General features: G+C 42.3%; 1 protein-coding gene and 1 long non-coding RNA gene across 37 annotated transcripts in view; one reads left to right on the top strand and one right to left on the bottom strand.

Moving 5' to 3' along the window:
• Positions 1-16,507, bottom strand: part of SIAE (sialic acid acetylesterase) — a 37,781-nt gene that overhangs the window by 19,326 nt on the left and 1,948 nt on the right. For 9 of the 36 annotated variants that reach the window (XR_015157338.1, XR_015157335.1, XR_015157343.1 and 6 more), the window contains 2 exons: positions 13,635-13,796; positions 4,730-4,905 (listed from right to left, as the gene is read on the bottom strand). Coding sequence is in view for 8 of the 36 variants with exons in the window: in XM_086383016.1 (XP_086239142.1) it covers positions 4,730-4,905; positions 13,635-13,796 (338 nt within the window). In the remaining 28 variants the exon portion in view is untranslated. Of the gene's footprint in view, positions 1-4,729; positions 4,906-13,634; positions 13,797-14,748; positions 14,785-16,507 lie in introns of those variants that run through there. The other 27 variants (XR_015157339.1, XR_015157340.1, XR_015157336.1 and 24 more) reach the window with 5 other exon arrangements.
• Positions 9,217-13,808, top strand: LOC147342278 (uncharacterized). The gene is made up of 2 exons (XR_015157346.1): positions 9,217-9,353; positions 13,587-13,808. It is a non-coding gene; the product is annotated as an uncharacterized LOC147342278 (long non-coding RNA).

Genomic DNA, 16,507 nt, shown 5'->3' with positions numbered 1-16,507 from the left:
AATCAAACTGTGACTTAGCTTGACAGAAAATGGGATGAGATCCCCTGGCACAGAGTGCAGTTGAGAGCCTGACTGTGCAGATACAAACAGATCTGGTCCATGCCTCTCTGTGCAAACAGGGAACTGCAATTAAAGCATTAAGGAAAATACTGTTTTCCTTAATGAGTTAACAGCAATCCCACTTCTATATAAAACCATGCTTTCTATCAAGAGATGAAACTTCAATTTTGCTTCTATTCACTGATGTTAACATGGAGCCCAGTTAAGTCAAATTTAATAAACATTTAAATTTAAAAGGTTTCCATATATTTAAGTAGGGTAGAAAGCAAGACTAAGTAAAATATTGGTTAGGAAGACATAAATGCAAGAATTTAGATTTTTAAATTAGAAAACTAATAATGAAAGGAAATAGGTATGTCCGAAGTAGAATATTTTTAAAAGCATTATTTATTAACTGGTTTTTTTTAAAAAAGAGAGAAAAAAAGAAGCTAGAAGGGGCAGAAGCTACAGAAGCAAAACAAGAGACCTTAAGTATGTGCAAGGGCTCAATTTTATACATTTTTTTTAAAAGATTAATTGAGATCATGGTCTAGTTGTAGAGTTTTTTAAAACTCAAATATCTCTCAAAAATGAAGAAGTAGATAATGAAAAAAAGGCAAGAAAATAAAAATCCACTTAAGGAACTGAGTTTTAGAGAAAGAGCTACTAGGGAAGATCATAATCTTTTCAAGATCTGAACCTATTAATGGGAACAAATAAAAGTACATGTCAAAGTATAAACATATTAGTTCTGATCCCTAATGCAAGTTAAATCATTTATTCCTAAGATTCTTATTTATACAATGTGCCTCTTTATTATAAATTGAGCCTTTGATAGATATTTAAGGTATCAGTTAAGTGAAATCAATTTGTTTTTATAACTTTGTCTTAAAAAACCAGTCATTTCATGCTTATTATAGAAAAATCAGATAATAAAGACAAGCAAAGAAAATCAACCCTAATTTCAAATGTGTCAAAGGACTTAATTCACATGAATTTCTCTGGAGGTCTGAGAGTGAGTAAAAAAAATATTTTCTAATCTCTCAGCAGTGTTTTAAGCTGATAAACTTTAAACATAACTATGAACTTGCTACTGTCCAGCCCTGATTCTAATATAAATGAAACAGCAATGATTCCCTTACTTTTATTTTTAAATCAAATCGCTTGTACTAAACAAACAAAGGAAGGACAATTCTGAGGCCCAAAAGCAAAACCCCATCCCAGTCTATCCAGAAATCCACTCCCTTTATTCTAGACTGCTTTGGTGTTCAATCAGAAAGCAGAGTTGTTTGCAGAAAGAAAGCTCAGAGCCCCAAGGCTTTTGTTTACCACTCTTGTTTTGCTAGAGTACCAGTAAACAATTAAGAAGCTTGCTTCCTTGATGACTTTTTCAACATCCTTTTCTTTAAAAAAAATGTTTTTAAATGTATGTTTGGCTGCACTGGGTCTCCACTGCCGTGCACGGGCTTTCTCTAGTTGCGGCGAGCAGGGGCTACTCTAGCTGTGATGTGCGCGCTTATCACTGTGGTGGCTTCTCTTGAGAATGGGCTTTAAGGCAAGTGGCTAAAGTTAGTTGCAGCTCTTGGGATCTAGAGTACAAGCTCAATTGTTGTGGCTCAGGGGCTTAGCTGCTACGCAGCATGTGGGATCTTCCCGGACCAGGGATCGAACTTGTGCTCCCTGCACTGGCAAGCAGATCCTCAACCACTGGACCACCAGGGAAGCCCTTCTGATGTCCTCTTTCTCCTGCTTCACTTAAGAGACTCACTCATTATGTGTCAGACTCACCCATTGCTCTAATAGCAATGGAGGTAGGAATACTTCAAGTTGAGCTTCCTCACTGACAACATTTCGACAGGCTGGCATTCCCCCTGTTTGCACTGGGTTTTCTGTTTACTGAGTATGCCCATCCCTACCTGGGAGCCCTTGGAGTGCTCTTCCTCCTCACCTTCTATCAGGCATAAACAGACCCCAGTGAAGCCTCTGGGAGACAAAAATGCTAGTTTTCAATTTAAGAAAAATTAATCTACAAGGCCATGACTAAAACAGAGAAAGATTGACACTAACAAAAGAAATTCTTGGAGGAGACTTACATGTCCCAACTTTGAAACTTACTACAAAGCTACAGTAATTCAACCAGTATGGTACTGCCATAAGGAGAGATATTTAGACCAATGGAATAGACTAAAAAGCCAAGATATAAATCCTCATATATAAAGCCAATGAATTTGTGAAAAAAAGTGCCAAGACCATTCAATAGGGGAAGAACCATCTTTTCAACAATTGGTGCTGGGAGAACTGGATATCCACTTGCAAAAGAATGAAGTTAGACCCTCATCTTACACTACATATAAAAAAAGTGATCAAAAAGACTCAAAGACCTAAACTTAAGAGTTAAAACTAAAATATTCTCAGAAGAAACACTGGAAAAACCTTCATGTCACTGGACTTGGCAACAGTATCAAGAAGATGATACCAAAAGTATAGACAACAACAAAAGAAAACACAGATAAACTGAACTTCATAAAAATTGAGAACTTTTATGTATCAAAGGACACCCTCAAAAATGAAACTGACAAACTAGAGAATGAGACAAAATAGTTATAAACCATGCATCTGACAAGCGATTAATACCTCAAAGATATAAAAAAATTCCTACAATTTAACAATAAAAGCAACCCAATTCAAAAATGGACAAAAGGCCTAAATAAACATTTTTTCAAATAAGACATACAAATGGCTAATAAGTACATGAAGTAATATGCAATATCACTAGTTGCTGCTGCTAAGTCACTTCAGTCGTGTCCGACTCTGCGACCCCATAGACTGCAGCCCACCAGGCTCCCTCGTCTCTGGGATTCTCCAGGCAAGAACACTGGAGTTTGGTTGCCATTTCCTTCTCCAGTGCATAAAAGTGAAAAGTCAGAGTGAAGTCGCTCAGTTGTGTCTGACTCCTAGTGACTCCATGGACTGCAGCCTACCAGGCTCCTCCGTCCATGGGATTTTCCAGGCAAGAGTACTGGAGTGGGGTGCTATTGCCTTCTTTCTAGGTCTAGCCTCTATGATTATAATTCACTCAATAAAGATGATGGTTACTTTAATACTCTGACCTAATTAATATTCTGATCAAATTAGTACTATGACCTAATTAAAGTCTAATTCAATGAAGTCATGGTTTACATAAAAACACAATTTAAATGTATTATAATGCTTTCTTTCAAAAACTAACACAATCTTCAATACTAAATTATGTGTTTCCTTCAGCCTTGGCAGGTACTAGTTGTCAGAGAAATGCAAATCAAAACCACATTAGGATACCACTTCTCACCTACTAATGTGGCTATAATCAGAAAATGAAACCTAACACCTGTCAGTGAGGATGCAGTGAAATCAGAACCTTTGTGTATTGCTAGTAGGAATGTAAAATGGTATAGCCATTGTGGAAAATGGTTTGATGGGTCCTCAAAAATTAAATATAGAACTAACCAAGCAATTCCAATCATAGGCATATATCCAAAAGAACTGAAAGCAGGAACTGAAACAGATTATCTGTAAATCAATGTTCACAGCATTGATTTAATATTGCTATGAACATTGCTCACAATAGCCAAAACGTGGAAACAACCCAGGTGTTCATCCACAGGTGAATGGATAAACAAAATGTGGCCTATACAATGGAATACAATTCAGCCATAAAAAGGGACAAAAGTTTGATACAAGCTACACGCATGGACCTTGAAAGCATGATCCTCAGAAAGATAAGTCAGACACAGAAGAACAACTATTGTATGATTCCACTTCTAGGAGGTACCAAGAAGAGGCAAATGCATAGAGAGAGAGCAAGATAGAGTTACCAGTGGCAGGAGGAAGGAGAAAGGGGGATTTATTGTTTACTGGGTATGGAGTAAACGTTAGAGATGATGATAAAGTTCTGGGGATAGAGAGTGGTGACTGGGTACACAAAGCATTGTGAATATATTTAATGCTGCTGAACTGTACACTTACCAACAGTTAAAATGATAAACATTATGTCATATTCATTTTAGCCACAGTTTTTAAAAGCATGTTTTAAAAACAAAGTTTCATAAACACCAAGTGATTTGCTCCAAGCCATACAACTCGTAAGAGGCAAAGCCAACATTCAGTCTCAATTTTTAAAATCTCCATGGCAACAAAAGACAGAGTGTGTTAGCTGCTCAGCATCAAAACAAAATCTAATCGTTTTGATCTCCTAGGCTGTCTCCAGAAGCTCATCTTCTAAGACCATTCAAAGAGAAGAGTAACCTACATGGCCCCCGATTTGCTATTAAATCTCCGTTACCATCAGATACTGTCCAGCTTCTGCCTTTAGCCCAGGAAAGTGAGAAAGTAGTGCCCCACACACTGACAGCACACTGGCCATGACTAGCAAAACAGGATTTGGGGTCACATTCACACCCTGGCTCCACAATTATGCTGTGATCTTAGGCAGGAGCTTAAACTCAGCTGGGCCAGTGTCCTCATCTGTGAGATATGAATGTCTTTTAAGTATTCACCCTATGAAGTTGTTCAACTGAATTAATTAGCACATGCAGAGAAAGCACTTAGAACAGATCTTGGCTTCTACCTCCTGCTCCTCCTCGCCCCTTTCCTCTTCCTTCTTTTTCTTCTTCATCATCAACGTTATTATCACTGAGACTTTGCAAATTACCTGTGAAACTGTCATCTTCATGTTACTTTGCCCACTGCAAAGCCAAACGTCTCCAAACAAGACATCATGAACTCTCAGAGTGAAGTTTATCCTCCCAAGAGTCTGCTGTGCCATCACTTCATAAGGTCCACCAGGCTTCATAGGATCCAGTACCACTGTCCAGGTGTTAGAGTCTGCTGAAATAGTAACAAGGCTCCAAGGAATTAATGAATCAATCCACTAAAATGAAACTGAAGCCCAGAGTCATGCATCAGATCTTCCTTTTTTTGCCACAAAAAAAAATTTGTGGCAATTCCCCTCTTCTGTGATGAACTGGATCCAAAGCTATGAAGACCAGCCAAATTTTAGACATGTCAACAGAAATAACAAAAGCAGTAGTGTGGCTCTCTTTAATCTGTACAATCCCTCCTTACTTTTAACTGAAGCATTTATAAGAAAAGTAAATCACCCAGTTATAATCCTAAGCAAGGACAGACAAAAATACAGATGTTAAATGCAAGGGAGTTTAATACAAAAACGCAAGATGGAAATTCTTACTATACCACCAAACTGTCAAAATCAACATGATCATAATCTAATAGATCTACAGTGCCCCAAACTAACTTGGAACTATCCAATCAAATGTGAGCACAGGTTAGAGAAAACCACTCATCATCTGAAACTTACTTGATGGTACCATCCTTGTCATCAACACCCCCACCTCCTCCCCACGTTGCTCTTGGGGATTAAAAACACCAGTGGTTCTGGGCTCTTCTATCTACAGTTAAACAGGTGAGTGGAGAAATGGACGCAAAGAAGTAGTAGGAGGCAAATAAATTCATCTCTCTTTGAAGAAGATGTTTAGACTTACCCAATTAATTATTTTCACAGAGTTATTTACCAGTCTTAATGTTTTCGGACTCAATTAAGGAGATGAAAAGCCATCCAAGGCCCTGTTTCAGAAATTCATAGCACATTCCTTAGGAACCACCCCCCCACCACCTTCCCACCTCTCACCCACTCATACCACCACCACTGCCAACATCATACTCGGAAACTCAAGAAGAATATCTTCCAAGTGGCAAAATTATGCCTAGGAGAACCAAACCACACGAACAAAGTTGAAGAAGTGGAAGGAGAAAATAGATAAAATAGAGATGATCATTTTAAAAGAAATATTCTTGGCATAATGTTGAAGAATATGGACTGATTGATAATTTGTGCCCATCAGATCAATGTCAATTCAAAGGGAAGGAACGGCAAGAACGGCAAATGAGGCATCCTAAGGTTATCGTTGTGGTTGTTGAGTCCACTAAGTCATGTCCAACTCTTTTGCGACCCCATGGACCCGCCAGGCTCCTATGTCCATGGAATTCTCCAGGCAAGATTACTGGAATGTGTCGCAATTCCTTCTCTTGCCATTCCTTCTCAGGGGATCTTCCTGACCCAGGGATTGAACCCACTTCTCCTGCTTGGCAGGAGGAGTCTTTACCATCTGAGCCACCTGGGAAGCCAAGGTTATTGTACCAACGAGAAAAAATATCAATTATAAAAATACTAAAAAACAAAAATACCAGCCAAGTGCCTACTCTGTACCACATGCTAAGATCCTCCTAGTCAGTAAGAGCTAACGGGAGAAGTCCAGACACATGGCAGGAGATGGGTAAAGGCTGAAATGGTAAAGGATTACTCCAAGTCTGGGAGAAATATCCAAAACCCTTAGGCAACAGTGAAAAGGCTCAGGTCACTCCTCTTAGAAGCAGAGCCGACTGAGTCCGCTATTCCCACCCGTGAGAGGGCAACTGAGCCCAGGACCGAATGTCTGCTATTGTTTTTACACCACCAATCGCCACAGACATCAACACATTAAATGCAGAATGCACCTAAAGCACAAAAACCACTGTCTGGGAAACAGTGGGCAGCAAGCGCAGATTGCACCGCACAGGTGTGAGGTGATCCGTATGGCGCTCTCGTCTGAGCAGGCAGACTCTCCAGCTGTCCCAACCGCAGCCTTGCCAAGGTCTCCCCAGGCTTCTTACCGGAGCTCCGTCCTCCTGTCATCAACGCTACTCATTTGTGATAATGCGGTCAATCCCTGCAAAACCTAGGACAGGGCTATTTTCTGAGCCTTCTACTACAGTACATGCTATTCTGAGTCACTGCTATTAATTAGGTGTTTGCACTTAGTCTCCATCCAAGCAATATGGCTGGTGTGGAAAACCACCTTCCCCAGAGCTTCTGAAAAGCTCTGCTGCCCAGCAATAAAAAGGCAAAGAAGGAAAGGGGGAGGAAGCTGGGCAAAACACAGCACCACCCCCCTACCTCAGCCAGAGGAGGCACTCCCCCTAGAGCCCAAAGCATCTGAAGAGAACCAGGCATCGAGAGCCTTGTTCTCCAGAACCACTCCCTCTAGGAAACCTCTCAACTTCCTCAAAGACCTTGAGAACTTCCTTCTGTTCTAGTCCCCGAGTTCTTTTAGTTTCTAGCTCTTTTCCTCTCCCACTTCATAAAAGAAAAACTCTGACACACTCAGGGTCAAGTAAAGTTAACTGCCACACAAGGCAGGAGAAACCAGCTCCACTACAGAGAGGTTATTAATGGTCAAACTAACTCAGAAACAATCAGTTTAAAACAATGCAGATTTACTTCCATGGGCGGGAGAAGACTCTTGAGAGTCCCTTGGACTGCAAGGAGATCAAACTGGTCAATCCTAAAGGAAATTTAACCCTAAATATTCATTGGAAGGACTGATGCTGAAGCTGAAGCTCCAATTCTTTAGCCACCTGATGCCAAGAACTGAGTCACTGGAAAAAAACCTGATGCTGGGAAATACTGAAGGCAGGAAGAGAAGCAGGCAACAGAAGATAAGATGGTTGGATGACATCACTGACTCAACGGACATAAGTTTGAGCAAACTCTGGGAGACAGTGAAGGACAGGGAAGCCTGGCATGCTGCAGTCCGTGGGGTCACAGAGTCAGACATGACTTACTGCCTGAACAACAAAGTGTATACAAAGGAAAACAGCCCTCGTGAAGACTGTTTCTAGACTGAAAGCAAGGGTGGGACGGTCCACAAGGAGCACTGATTCGGCCTTGGCCCATCCATTTAGGACTGGCTGTTTAAGTGGAGCTGACCATAGGCCAGTGAAGTCTAGTTGTAGATTTCAGAAACCATTGACCCACAAAGTCCATTAGGTTGAGTCCAAGTGATAAAATTGAGTGACTGACCACCAAGAGTTGAAGCTCACTATTCAGCTGGTGTTTGCTGACCCCAATGGGCTTCCTGAGCAACAGCTGTTCTGGGTCCTTCCTCTAGGCTCCCATCACTTGCCATCTTGTCATATCTCTTACCAATCCAGGCCCAGGTTTATGTAAATGCTCATTTTTGCTGCAATCAAACATCTGCTTCCTCCATTCTTTCTTCTTCCATCCAGGAAGATACATGTCCTTCCTTCACTGTGCCCACCATGTGCCAGGAGCATCACCAAGTAAGGGCAGAGAGCAAACCCCAGTGCCGGGTTATACTGACAAGAAAGCCACGCAAACTGACTGTGTTTCCCTGCCCAACCACTAGCGTATCTGGTGGCTTATTTCTCACTGTCCCTCTTCTCTTCATTTTCCAGCCACAGGCATAAGAAAAGAACTCTCTCCATGTTTTCTCCATCCCCCAGACCAGCCCCCACCTTAAAATGGGAAGAATCAACAAATCAAAGGCAAAAAAAAAAGAAAGAAAATAATGGGTCTAGAGACATGATTAGTCATAAAGCACATCTTGCTTTTTTCCTCTTTGCCATTCACATCAGATGTTAATTATTTTTCAGGTTATTGTGCCAAATCTCAGCAGCCAAGAAGAGAAAAAGGAAAATTATCCAACAACTCTTCCCTTTCCAAGAGGAAAAACCTGGATCAGGAAGAAGCCCCCAGTCACTGTTCCCCCACAGAACCCTGGCACCCCACCAACTGCAGACAGGCTCACTGGTTTGTGGAAGTGACCTGGAGGTAAAGGAGGCCTTACTGCCCAAACTGCCCCTTCCAGACCTGCATTATTCTGTATAAAGTTCATCTCTACCGCCACCATGAATGAAAAAAAAAAGCTTAAATATTTTTCTATCAATAAAACTATTCCTGTAAATTCCTTAATCTATAGCCTGTTATGGCAGACACAGCCAAAGATGACTCCCAATAAGTCACACCCTTGCAGAGTTCCTCAAGTGCTGGCAGAATTCATGATTTGCTTCTAATCAACAGAAAATGGCAGAGGGGATTAGATGCCATCCTCATGATTATGTTATCTTACCTAGAAAGGATGAAGGGGGGGTTGCAGGTATAATGAATAATCCCTCATCAGTTGACTTGAAGTTAACTCAAAGGGAGATTGTTCTGGGTGGGCCTGACCTAAAGAAGGTGAGCCCTTTAAGTAGGGTCTAGAGGTAAGAGATGAGAAGCTTCAGAGATGGGGCCATGAATTCTACAGGCACAAGGACAGGACTCTGCCAGCAACCTAACGGAGCCTGGAAGTTAATCATTCCCTATTGGAGCCTCCAGATGAGAACTCGGCCCAGCCAGCACCTTGATTTCAACCTTCTGAAACTCTGAGAACCCAGCTAAATGATGGCCAAGTTTCAGATCGACAGAGATAGTAAAAGTAAGTTGTTTTAATCACCTACGTTGGCGATAACTTACTATGTGACATAGAAAACTAATGCAGATTTTTTACTTTCTACAAGGTTTAGGCTTTCTGAGTTTTTCTTTACCTCGATCATGATGACAAATTCAAGCAGATACACCTTCATTTTATCGCCTGCAGGTGCACCCCCAAAGTGTGTCAAAGTGCGAGGATACAGGCTCCTTGCCCCAAGTTCACACCTTGCCTCTGAAAGAAGCATTATGCGTCACCTGATGACATAAACAGGCCCGGAACCTGACCATGTTCCCAGCCATCCCTCAGGTCTCAACTTTCCCAAAGCTCAAGTGTCAGTCTACTGGACAAAACCCTTTATGCCATTAAATTCTGCTTTGCTGTGGGCACTTAGGGGATTATAGGTAATAAGTTAAATATTAACAGAGATGGACAGAGTGGCCAAATGAGGTAGTCTGGCTGAAAATCCCAGGGTCGTCATCAGAATCTAAATAGAAGTCAACCCTTCAAAATGCCCCACAGTGTCTCCTTTGAAACACATTTCCTTCACTGCCCAGTGAAATTTCCTACATGTCTATCTTTTTTATTCCAAATATCACTTTATCCATGTTGCTTCATGGGCAGGACAGAGCAAGCTGTCCATTGAAGTTATTTTATGGATCTGTATAAACTATTGTACCTTTTTTTTCTACCAAGACAGTGTGGAAGCCTACCAAATAGCCCCTTCCCGACCCCATCAATAACAACAATCTCTTTCCCTGTGAAATTCCCATCAATAGTCCATGAATCACTTGGTTCCCGTCAGTTGCTGCTATACATCCAAACTCTAAACGATGCATCACTTTTCAGTGATGCAACTGAGCTGAACCTAAACTGCTAAATGGGAAAGGAAAGGACAGCATGAGCGAGTGGGTTCCTGGAGGGTGGACACTACTTACATTCTTCTTTGAATCTCTAGGGTTTCTAGCTTCTTATAAATAATAAGCCCTCAGTTGGCGTTCACAGAATTGAACTCAAGATAAGTGAACAGGTTCACTAAAGAAGGAGAGGGGCTCATCTCCTAATTATCCGCTTTTATTTCTTCTCGTCACCACCTACTCTCCTGCATTGTCTCTGGCCACTCCAAATATTGGTCCTGCGACAGCCACAAAAGGGTAAAAAAACTAAAAATAATGCATAAGAACATTTTTAAGACTGAAAAGCTACATATTATGTGCTTGCTCTATTTCTACAGTAGTGTGCAACCTCTGTATCCTAAGTATTAATTGGTAATGTTAATCATTAGCATCAAAGAAATCCTATTTCTTATTTTTAAACTACATCAATTCTTGGGACGTCCCTGGGGGTCCAGCAGTTAAGACTCTGTGCGTCCAATGCTGGGGGTGCAGGGGTTGGGGGGTGTGCAGGTTCCGTCCCTGGTTGGGGAACTAAGATCCCACATGCTGTGGGGCACGGTCAAAAAAATTTAAATAATTGTTTTAAATTGTTTTAATTAATTAAAATTAATAAAAAATAATCCTGACCCAGGGATCAAACCTGCATCTCCTGCATCTCCTGTACTGGCAGGCAGATTCTTTACCACTGAAGAACCTGAGAAGCCAAAACTTAATTCAACTGCATCAGTTCTTTAGCTCTTTAAGTCAACGTCATTTTAGTGAGAGTACTACTACCTGTACTCCATACTGCTTATTTCTGAGATGACGCAACACAAAAAGAAAGCACTACTAGTCTCCCAAATTCTTCATTTTCAGTATATCCTACAAGTCACCAACAGCATTTATATCTAACAGAGAACAACTTCTCAATCAGCTTAAGTTCCCCTTTCAGCTCTCTGAATTTCACCCAATAAGCCTCTTCTGCTAAAAAGTCTTGTTAAAACCCAAGAACCAGAAGCACTTACCTTGCACCTATGCCTAGTACTTAGTACATACTTTCTTTATGTTTGTTGAAAGAAATGCATTCTTTTTTTATTTTTGGCTGTCCTGTGTCTTCGTTGCTGCGAGGGCTTTCTCTGGTTGCAGCAAATGGGGGCTACCCTCCAGTTGTGGTGTGTGGGCTTCTCATGGTGGCGGCTGCTCTTGGTGCAGAGCACGGGCTCTAGGGCACAGGCTCAACAGTGGTGGTGCGCAGGCTTAGCTGCTCCATCGCATGTGGGATCTCCTCTGCTCAGGGACTGAACCCGTGTCTCCTGCATCGACAGGCAATTCTTTACCAGAGCCACCAGGGAAGGCCCTGGAAATGAATTATTAAAAGTCTGCACCAGCGTTTGCATCACTCTGGATTGAATATTGGTCCTGTACATTGACAAAACTAATCAGGTGATCTTTGTTTTCAGGGGCCAATAAAATTTTCACAAGCTTTGCTGTCACATGTATATTCAAGTCCCTTATCAAGCCACCAACCCCCACATTACCACCACCCACCCCAGAGAAGCCTCCTCACCTGTCTGACTCCCACCTCAACATCCCATAGCTGTAGAGAGACCTCTAACTGAGATATAATACAACCAGGTCTCCACCTGACCCAGCCCTGAACCTGCCTTCCTGCATCCTGGAACTTTGAGCTCCTCCACACACTACCTAATACATCCTTGTCTCTTCTAGGCAGAGACTCCTCTATATGACCTCTCTGCTCATGAAGTCTGCTAACTGCTAATTCTCACCTTGTTGAACATCCTCACAGCCACTACTTGGAGTCAGGCCTTCCCTGTCTATCGCCTGAATATCCTAACAGCCTACTAACAGGTCCCACCTACTTCTCGTTTCATCCATCTCCAACTCCTCTTCCCCAGTGTAGCCAGAGTAATCTTTCTAAAATACAGATCTGGCTGTGTTCTTTTGCTGCTTAAAAGCCATCTACCCAAAGTAGTGTATATACTCCCTGGAAATGACAAACAAGCCTCCTCCATTTCCAGACTTATCTCCTGCCATCCACCATCACACACCCTAGTGGTCCAGACAAACCAACCTGCCTGTCACTCCTCCAGCAACCCAGGCTCACTCACACCTCCATGCCTTTGCCCAGGTTGCTCCCTCTATTGGGTCTGCCCTGCTCATCTTTCAAAACAAGCCTTGCGGGTGGTGGTGGTGTAGTCACTAAGTTGCGTGCAACTCTTGCAACCCCATGGAGTGTAGCCTTCCAAGCTCCTCTACCCATGGGATTCTCCAGGCAAGAACACTGGAGTGGATTGTCATTTCCTTCCCTAGGGGATCTTCTTGACCCTGGATAGTTAGACTAAGTTTACTATCCCTCCTAAACACTCTCACAGCACTCTATATTTCCCCACTGTGGCATCACGCTTCACTGTAATTGATTATTATTTTTCTGTTTCCTCCTCTAACCTCCAAGCTTTTCTGTTTTGCTCATCACTAGATAACCAATACCTAACCCTGTATCTGACACCTAGTAGTGACTCAGTAAATACCCGAGTGACTGACTAAATAACATAATGACAGCAATAACAATGTTGTTGTTTAGTCACTAGGTTATGACTGACTCTTTGTGACCTCATGGACTGTAACCCGCCAGGCTCCTCTGTCCATGGGATTTCCTAGGCAAGAATACAGGAGCGAGTTGCCATTTCCTTCTCCAGCGGATCTTCTTGACCCAGGGATCGAACCTGCATCTCCGGCAGTGGCAGGCAGATTCTTTACCACTGAACCAGTGGGAAGCCCAGAAATAATAACAGCTAACACTTATTCAGTACTTATTACGCACCAGGCACTGTTTGAGGTACTTGATATGTGTTAATTCATTTAATCTTCAAAATAATCCTAAATATTATTTTTATCACTGTTTTAAAATAAAGAAATTGTGATGCAGAGATGTTAAATAAAATGTCCAAGGGCATATAGCCATTAAGAAACAGGATCTGAATGGGAACAGTGAATCCCAGGGCTTAGGTTCTTAACCCTCCTAGTACGACGACCTCTCCTTTACACATGATTCAGTTCAAATGTCACTTCCAGTGGAAACCTTCCCTTACCATCCAACCTGCAGTGTTTCTCTTCTGCATCCCATGACACTCCATTTCCACCTCCCGTCAGCACTGACCACGCTCACTATATGGCTTGGTGTCTGTTCCCATTACTGCACGAGATCCTGGAGGACAGGGGCTTTGACTTGGTCTTATTTTCCTTTGTATCCTCAGTACACATGGTAAATACTCAAGTAACTTGGATGGATGGATGGATGGGTAACCTGAGCTGGACTATTAGCATTCATTTTCACATCATCCAGCAGGTGGCAGAAGAAGACAAAAGCTGAACAGAGGCTGACCTGTCTTACCTTTCACACGGGTCCCTTTCTTCATGATGGGCTCCTGATCCCGGCACAGCGTCACCGTCACTGTGGCTCTGGGTGTGCCGTAACCCCAGATCACTGCCCCTGCAGGCTCCCTCTGCAGCACCATGTAGTCGTCGATGTACAAAGCAAAGCGAAAACCAACATCTGAAAAATCCAGCAAATATTTAGACGAGCATCACTGGAGAGATTCAGTGCCAGATTGAATCTGGTGAAACAGCGAGGAACACGCAGTCTTAATACGTGAGAATTCCAAGTTACCCTGTCCTTTCAATTTTCTAAAACCAGATCTCATTCCTCCTAATTAGGTAAGCAGCATCACAAGGACAGTTTCCAGCAGTATGCATCATAGAACAAGATGACCAGTAAGGAAAATTCAAAGAGCCTGGGACAACCCATTTAATACGTGCCTCCTCCCCTTCAAAGCTCCTCATGTTCCTTTGCTCTCAGGCCTGGCCCTAACACTTGACTCCCTCCCCCCAAAATCACCAAACATGCTCTTTTTATGCATCTCACAGATGGTATTTATGAGAAAAATAAACCACTTCCTTTCCCTACTTTCCACTGCCACTCCCACTCCTCATAGATTGGAATAAAGAGGCTGCCTCTCTCCATCACAGCCCTTTCTAATCTTTTCCCTCCACTCTTTATCTCCCCTCTTCCATTCTCAGTGTCAATTTCCCTCAAATAACTCTCCTTACTGTGTTTTTTTGACAACCCACTGAAGATTCTAAATAAACCTTTATGAGTTTATGTGACAAGTCTGACTCTTTCTAAGGTACATTCAAATCAATTAAGATGCAAAAAATAAGGTCAGTGAGAGAGAGAAGGTCAAAGTGTCTGAACCAAAGGTCCTTCCTTGCAATTCGCCCACTTTGCAAGCTAAATTATATGAAGAGAAAGAGCCCTTGAAACTGTGGATTCTATTCTAGACAGTCACTAACAAGGCTGAATAAGAATTCACTTTAACGAGATCATTCCTATTTTTAAGCTCCAGCCTATATTGAAGTATTTTATTAATAACAAGTATCTATCCAAATTATCTCAGTGAATTCATCAAAACTTAATAAGAGAAGGAAAAAAAATGTTTTTCACTTACATCCCACTTTATCTGAAGAAAACAGACCAAAACCCCCTAGAAGAAAATAATTAACAAAATTAAGATTTTTTTTTTTCAAGTGTTTTAAATAAAAATGATAGGCAGGAAAGAGAATCAAAACTAACAAAGTTGACATTATTTTCTCCCCAGAAGCTCCAAATGGTGACAGCCCCTCAGGCTATACTTAACAGGGCAGAATCACTAATGGGTCTCCTACACAGACTTAGTGGCCTATTTGTCCTGCACTTCAAATAACAGCCCTAGACATCCTCAGCTCTCTCAGGAGTTTGTTCCATCATAAAATCTACATGACAATCAAAGATCATCCAGAAGACCCACTGGGCTGGAGATGCACAGCTACCAGGAGCAAAATGCTCTAAGAGGAGACTACAGCAGTCTAGAATTGCATAAGCACTTTTGGCAGCCTGCTGGGGGGAAGGGAAGAGGCGCATGCGTGGGAAGGCCGAGTCCTGGGTAAGTGCTTCAAATGAAACAAAACCTGAAAACCCAAGGCCTAAGAGCCAAGCAGAAAGAGGATGGGGTAGGGAAGGGATTGAAGAAAACTGGCTGCTGCAGGCGTTATTGTTGTTTAGTCAGTAAGTCGTGTCAGACTCTTTTGTGACCCCGTGGATCATAGCCCATCAGGCTCCTCTGTCCACAGAATTTCCCAGACAAGAATACTGGAGGGGGCTGGCTGCAGGCATGAGACCATGCAAATGAGGGGTTCTGGGTGTGTGCAGCCACCTTCTCAAACGTTGGGGGAAAATACCTTCCCCCAACCCCTCGGTTAGTCTGTTGTTGACCACACACATCCGTTGAACCTGTTTGTGCACGACTCTATTCTGAGTTACAGAATTTGAGAGATGGAAAGGATCTTTTACACCCTAGGGTAGAATCATGTTATTTACTGATCAACAGACTGAGACCCAACTAGATTAGATAATTTTTTTAAATAGTTTGCAACTATTTAAATATTTTCATTTAAATATATTTTATAATATTTTAAGTTGCCCACTATGTTCACTTCACGGCAAATAGATGGGGAGACAGTTGAAAGAGTGGCAGACTTTATTTTTCTGGACTCCAAAATCACTGCAGATGGTGACTGCAGCCATGAAATTAAAAGATGCTTACTCCTCGGAAGGAAACTTATGACCAACCTAGACAGCATATTAAAAAGCAGAGATGTTACTTTGTCAACAAAGGTCTGTCTACTCAAGGCTACAGTTTTTCCAGTGGTCATGTATGGATGGGAGAGTTGGACTATAAAGAAAGCTGAGTGCCAAAGAATTGATACTTTTGAACTGTGGTGTTGGAGAAGACTCTTGAGAGTCCCTTGGACTGCAAGTCCATCCTAAAGGAGATCAGTCCTGGGTGTTCATTGGAAGGACTGATGTTGAAGCTGAAACTCCAATACTTAAGCCACCTGATGCAGAGAGCTGACTCATTTGAAAAGACCCCGATGCTGGGAAAGATTGAGGGCAGAAGGAGAAGGGGACGACAGAGGATAAGATGGTTGGATGGCATCACCAACTCAATGGACATGGGTTTGGGTGGACTCCAGGAGTTGGTGATGGACAGGGAGGCCTGGTGTGCTGCGGTTCATGGGGTCGAAAAGAGTCGGACACAACTGAGCGACTGAACTGACTATGTGCCATGGAGAAGGAAATGGCAACCCACTCCAGTATTCTTCCCTGGAGAATCCCATGGACAGAGGAGCCTGGCGGGCTACAGTCCATGGAGTTGCAAAGAGTCAAAC

The sequence above is a fragment of the Bos grunniens genome, chromosome 29, assembly GCF_055505025.1.
Source record: "Bos grunniens cultivar Pamir isolate PY7600 chromosome 29, Bosgru_T2T1.0, whole genome shotgun sequence".
NCBI lineage: Eukaryota > Metazoa > Chordata > Mammalia > Artiodactyla > Bovidae > Bos > Bos grunniens.
The sequence above is the reverse complement of the archived record's forward strand: the minus strand, read 5'-3'. Positions and strand labels throughout refer to the sequence as shown.